Source organism: Haplochromis burtoni, unplaced genomic scaffold, assembly GCF_018398535.1.
Source record: "Haplochromis burtoni strain Fernald_Lab_line unplaced genomic scaffold, NCSU_Asbu1 Contig_756, whole genome shotgun sequence".
Taxonomy (NCBI): domain Eukaryota; kingdom Metazoa; phylum Chordata; class Actinopteri; order Cichliformes; family Cichlidae; genus Haplochromis; species Haplochromis burtoni.
Window position 1 is genome coordinate 17,802 of NW_024583117.1, and position 6,631 is coordinate 24,432.

At 41.4% G+C, this 6,631-nt stretch overlaps 1 protein-coding gene across 4 annotated transcripts in view; it reads right to left on the reverse strand.

Moving 5' to 3' along the window:
• Window positions 1-329: 329 nt before the first annotated feature.
• LOC102293476 (SH3 domain containing GRB2 like, endophilin B2) overlaps window positions 330-6,631 on the reverse strand; it is a 25,056-nt gene continuing 18,754 nt past the window's right edge. For all 4 annotated transcript variants that reach the window (XM_005950566.3, XM_005950565.3, XM_042215555.1 and 1 more), the window contains 2 exons: window positions 5,514-5,614; window positions 330-1,332 (listed from right to left, as the gene is read on the reverse strand). In XM_005950566.3, coding sequence (XP_005950628.3) covers window positions 1,005-1,332; window positions 5,514-5,614 — 429 coding nt within the window. In that variant the 3' untranslated portion in view covers window positions 330-1,004. The remainder of the gene's footprint in view (window positions 1,333-5,513; window positions 5,615-6,631) is intronic.

Genomic DNA, 6,631 nt, shown 5'->3' on the forward strand with positions numbered 1-6,631 from the left:
GGTGCCTCCTACCATATCAGCGTTAATACAAGATGTATTGAGACACTTGCAGCTGGAAAGAACTAAACTCCTACTAAAGGGGAGGTTGGAGGAATTCCATTCAACCTGGCAATCTTTTATAGATTTCTTCAATACTGTACAGATATAAATGGTCACTGAGCCTCATTGTTAGTTCGATAAATAGCATCCTCTGTCCAACGTTGTTTGTTGTTGCCTTTTTTTTTTTTTACTGTGTTTAATTTCTATTGTATATATGTAATCATTTATATTTGAATCTTAGTTGCCTTTTATGATAAAGAACACTGGAAAACCAAATAAAGAGATTTGAGAAAAAAAAAAATGCTCAACCCCAAATCAGAAAAGACAGACAGAAATGGTGCTACATGGCTCAGTCCACGACATCTGCTGGAAAAATAACCAAAAATATGTTCAAGGTCACGGCGTGTCCAAGGGGTTTTTAGGTTTTGGAAAGTTGTTCTCTCAAATCTTTGAAACATCAACATTTTTTCTTTAGGACTTTTTCAGAAATATAGGGTTGTGGTTTGTGTGGCTTGAACTTTAGAAGTTAAACTACAAATGTCTGATCTGACATTAAACACTCTTTCAAGTTCCGTCTCTTTAGTGCAAACCCTGCGTGATAATAATGACTGCACTATTGCAATCGGGGGATTCACAGCCTGTCAGTAGATATCTTTTTAAAAGTTGAGAATCATGTCTCGACCTGACGTTGGGATTTTAGGCCAATGAGTTTTCAAAGGGATCACAAAAAAATGCTACACATGCCCATGCGCTCTTTCTATTCATACTCGTAGCCTTAGGCTCAGGAGTGTCTGAGACGAAGGCAGGTGCTGGTTTGTCTCACATGCCATTGAAACAAACACTAACAGTTTGCATTGTTTTGGACAGCTTATATCTGTATTTTGTGTGGAAACATTGAAAGCTGCAAAAAGATTCCAAAACAAGGCGACCTATAGCAATAAGGCATTTGAAGAGCCACACTTCACTTACAAGTGAAGTGAAGTGAAGTGAAGTGTGTGTGTGTGTGTGTGTGTATGTGGTGACTCAGCTTGACTCTGCTGTACCTCATCAGCCAACAATGACAGCTCACTGGTGTCGTGGGCATCATAATCATACAGGACCCTGGCCTTCCTGGCACCCGTGACGGGCAGCTGTGACTGCTCCATGGCGAGCGTGACCGGCTTCTGGCTGGATGAGGAGGAGGCGGCAGGGACAGCGGCTCCGGAGGATGCCGGTCCAGACAGAAAGGCGGGGGACACAGGGTTGGGGCAGACGGAGGCAGAGGAGTGGGGTGCACTGACAGCATTAGCACATCTGTGTGAAGACACATACATGGTAGGTATGGTTTACTTACTGTAAACAAACATTTTATGACTTCCAAAAAGGAAGAAATAAAAATTATTATTTACAAAAAATAATTTAAAGCCTATTTTTATTAAAGAATCAGGCCAGAGTTTGACACCTATGGCTTAAATGAACGTGGGGTCCAGTGAAAGCAGCAGTTTTGTTTACATGGTTTGGCATGAGCTCTAAAACTCATAGACCAGGGTCAGCATTAATGCGAGCATCACTGATGATGATGTAAACAAGCATAACAAGACAACATCAAAAAAAGTTTTTTCCAGTTTAAACTATGTTACCGGAGGTTACCAAAAAGACGGCAGCTCAGTGTCTGGACCTCGTGTACATGTTTTGACACCATCCTGGTTCCTGATATGATTGAGTCCACATGCTGTCTGAATACTGAAACCAACAAGTATTAGTTTTCAGATTTGAACCAGATCTCAAGATTACTATGAATCAAATCTTTCCAACTTGGTCTTGAGGGAACGTCTTTCTGTTTTTTTGGCTCAGTATGGCATATTTCAAAACGTTTTACAAACGTAAACACTCCATTTTAATGTCATTTGATGATCTCTTATTTTTAATCAGATACTGGCATTTAATGATTTCCAAAACACTGCATGGCTCTTTTATTTACATTTTCACATCAGTGGGAACAAACGGAGAGCAGTGTGTTCAGTGACCTCTGACCTTCACTGACACAAACGCCTCCAGATTCTGGCCAATGACGGGTCCAGCTTCATAAATCAGCCTCCCTGTCATGGGCTACATCCACACGTACCCGGGTATTTTTGAAAACGCAGATTTTTCTATGCGTTTGCACCTTTCGTCCACACGTAAACGGCGTTTTTGGTCATTGAAAACTGAGATTTTTAAAAACTCCGGCCAGGGTGGATATTTTCTAAAACTCCGTTTTTGCATTTACGTGTGGACTAGAAAAACGGAGAAAACGCAGCGTCAAAGGTGTGCGCCTTTTTTGACGTCACACTGTGCGCCACGTTATTGTTTCGGTGAAATGAATTTCTACAATACTGTTACTTCTACTCTCTGCAGTGTTTAAATGCTTACATATACACAGTTACTGTCCCTCCACACATACGACTCTGTTCTGCTTCTGTGCCCCAGCTTTGTTTACTTTTTCCCACCGAGGCTTCTAGACTTCTGATTGGCCAACATTTCTACAGGTTAGGAATATATCGCCACCTGTTGCTTTGGCACGTTCATAGCAGCGTTTTTCTTCATTTCTGCCTTTACGTGTGGACGGGATTATTTTTTAAAACGAAAACGGAAAATCTCAGTTTTCAAAAATACCCGTGTACCTGTGGACGTAGCCATGGATGCCAGGATTTTATTCCAACACCCGAGACATCAGGCAAAATCATTTCACTGCAGTGGAAATAATTTGGACCACTTTTGACTCTTTTTGACATTAGACTGAACAGGCAAAGAGTGACATTACTAAAGGATGATGCAGGTTAGCTCAAGTTACTACAAGTAGGTGAAGAGTAAAGTGCTTAGTTTAAATAGTAGCTATTTTGAGGTCTTTAAGCTACACTGTATTGCCAAAGGTTTTTACTCAGTCATCCAAATGATTGCGTTCAGGTGTTTCAATCACTTCCATGTCCACAGGTGTATAGAATCAAGCATCAAGGCATGTAGACTGCTTCTACAAACATTTGTCAATGAATGGGTCGCTCACAGAAGCTCAGTGAATTCCAGCGTGGTACTATGATAGGAGCTCACCAGTGCAACAAGTCCAGCTTTGAAATTTCCTGAATACTAAATATTCCACAGTCAGCTGTTAGTGGTATTATAACAAAGTGGAAATAACAGCAACTCTGCCATGAAGTGGTAGGCCATGTAAACTCAAAGTGGGGTCAATGGGTGCTGAGGCACATAGAGTGCACGTCCAAGCTTCATGTGCCCCTCAGATTAGCTCTAGTGATGTGTCGGTCGCGAACGAAATGGCTCTTAGAGCCAGTGTTGCCAATTCCTCAGTAAGGAAAATCGCTATTGGCCACCGCATATATTTATATATAAACATATATAAATAAAACCACTTCCTTTTTTTACATTAGTAATTCCTTTTGTAAATAATTAAATATTATTGTTAATAATAAATTAATTAAAGCAACAAAACAACCTGAAGAGTCAGTTCGGAGCCGAAACAGACGGTTCTCTAAAAAGAGCTAGAAATCCCAACACTAATTAGCTCCAGGGCAGTGCATAGAGAACTTTATTGAATTGGTTTCCATGGTGACCGGCTGTATCCAACCCTTCCATTACCAAAGTGTTCACTGTTCTGTGTGCAGATGTGTTCTCTGGAGTGATCAGTGTTGGGGAGTAACAGAATACATGTTACGTACCGTTACGTATTTAGAATACAAAATATGAGTAACTGTATTCCGTTACAGTTACCGTTTAAAAAGGTGGTATTCAGAATACAGTTTCTTTGTTGAAATAAATGGATTACACTGCGGTACTTTCCTGTTTCATTTTGTCGCGGGTCAGGACTGTTTGGGTTTTGTTTGACAGCTACGCTCTTTGTTCCAGGCGGCAGCGTTACGGTTGCCATGGTTACAGGGCGACGCTCTCTCTCTCTCTGCGACTGTGTGCTTCCTGGGTGAGAGAGCGCCTTTTCGTTGTTGTTGTTGTTGTTGTGCTAAGCTAACAGGCAGAATGCTACAAGCATAGCTCTAAAGAATGTAGCCTCATGGGCAGTGTAGTCCGTGTTGCAGGGAGAATGGACTGCCATACACATTATGGGTCTGTGAGCGCGAGGAGGTAGAAAAAGGGGAGTGGAAAGGTGCGAGTTGTCATCGAGGAAAAACGGGAGCTGGAAGCATGTAAATATAATAATAACCACTGCAGCCAAGAAGAGTGCCTGACGAGCCCAGTTGTAAGTAAGCTATTAAGACTCGACTGTACACCGTGTTCGTGTTTTCCTCCGAAAACAATAAGTTCCGTTGGAGCAGCCTTTCAACGCCTCTCTCTGTCTCTCGCAAGAAAAGTTGACCCACACAACAAAGTAAAGCTATTTTTCGGCTACGAGCCGACAGGGACCCCGCCGTATTAGTCAGAGGTCCCTTTACTACAATTCGGAGTCGCGGACCTTCAATAATAGTAATAAATCACACAGCAATAGTACATTCACGTTGTTGTAAAAAGCATGATAATATATTAAGTAATCCAAAGTATTCAGAATACGTTACTGTCATTGAGTAACGTAACGGAATACGTTACAGAATACATTTTGGGGCATGTATTCTGTATTCTGTAATGGAATACATTTTAAAAGTAACCTTCCTAACACTGGGAGTGATGAATCACACATCTCCATCTGGCAATCCGATGGGCAAGTCAGGGTTTGGCGTTTGAGAGGAGAACAGTACTTGTCTGACTTTACTGTGCCAAGTGTAAAGTTTGTTGGATTATGGTGGAGGGTTGTTTTTCAGGAGTTGGTTAGTTTCAGTGAAAGGAATTCGTGATGCTTCAGCATACCAAGATATCTTGGAGAAGTTCATGCTCCCAGCTTTGTGGGAAGAGTTTGGGGACCATCCCTTTCTACTCTAATATCTTTAGTTCCTGTAAGTAGCAGCATTTTGGATGACCCTGAGGTCAGTAAGGACTGGACTAGTTTTGGGTATCTCTTTGAGTCTGGATGTTTCTCTGGATGTTTTTTTATTGCTAACATTATTCAGGTACCCAGGAGAAATCTCAGTGTTTAAGGCAGAGTGACTGTGTACCTGTTTTCTGCTTGTAGATGGTGTGAAAACCTCTGTGACTATATCCTCCCCTTTAGAGATGATTTATATTGTAAGGTCAAAACCCTCCAATAACACAGAGAAAATCATAGTCATGAACTATTGATCATTGTGATTGCTTAGTTGAAGGCCTTACTGATAAGTCAGACATTGGATCCAAGTTAATTATTGGAAACAAAGCCATCATGGGTCCTTGAGAGACTGCACCAACTCCCAGCTGCACATAACCAGACCCAGACTATGTGGTCATTTTCAGTATTTTATGATGTGACTAACTCTGATCTTTCCCCATAACTTAAACAATTCAAGAAAAGGTGAAAATGTTTCTGATTCAAGAAATATTACGGTCAGTGGGAGTCCTAGCAGTCTCTGCAAATAAATGCCGACCTGTTGAGCTCCCGCTGAAGGTCCTGCATGTAGTGATGACACTGAGCGTAGTATGTGGCCTGAGCTTCAGCGAAGTCCTGCAAACAGCGCAGGTGGTTGAGCTGGTGGGAAAAGAAAGGAGAGGATTTACTCAACAGGAGTGAAGGACACCAAAGATTTTATAAGTCATCATGCACCTTTTACAGCCAGTTTTCCCACTCATGGATGAAGATGGGACTGAAATATTTAGCTCTAGAAATGACCACTGACAGTCAAACAGTAGAATCAAAGCTGTACAGTCACCATTTACTGCCCAGCTTTGTGCCATGATTAAAGGCACAAAAATGCTTTAATCATGGCGGCCTGATAATATTCCACAGGATGCTTATATTCACAGCATTACAGTAGGATGGACACATTAAAAGAGTCCCCCTGTGTGTTTTAGTCACGGCTCTTTTTTTTTTAAACTTTTGATTATAAGGAAAATGTATACTGCATAAACTGGTAATGGTTCAAAAGGAAAATGGTTATGTTGGAAGGGCATGCTGGGAAAAATATCGCTTGTGTTTCCCTGTCGTCTGTGCAAAACAGCGGTGAACCCGTAGACGTTAACTGTGCAACAGCTTTTTTTTCAGTGAGTGTCTTATCGAGCAGTCAGCCGGCATTTTAAATGATGCTTAATGAGTGTCGCACACCTGAAAGATGAAGCTGTGATGATACTGAAACATTGTTACCACTGATGTGTTTCGTATGTTTCCACTCATACTGTAAAACTGAGACATATCTACAAGCTGGTCGTCTGGAAACAATGAGGTGTGAGTGTGTTTGTGTTAGTTAGAGGGTGTGTATGTGTGTGTACTGGTTTAGAAGTCTTTGTGAAAATTGGCATGCCACAATACTTGTGGGGACAAAATGCCCGTCCGCACGAATTTGAAGGCATTTTTGAGGCTCAAAATGTGGTTTTAGTTTCTGGGTTACAGTTAGTTTATGATCAGGTTTATGCTAAGGGTTAGGGTAAGTGGCTAGAGAAAGCATTATGTCAATTAGATGTCCACACCAAGATATGAAAACAAGTGTGTGTGTGTGTGTGTGTGTGTGTGTGTGTGTGTGTGTGTGTGTGTGTGTGTGTGTGTGTGTGT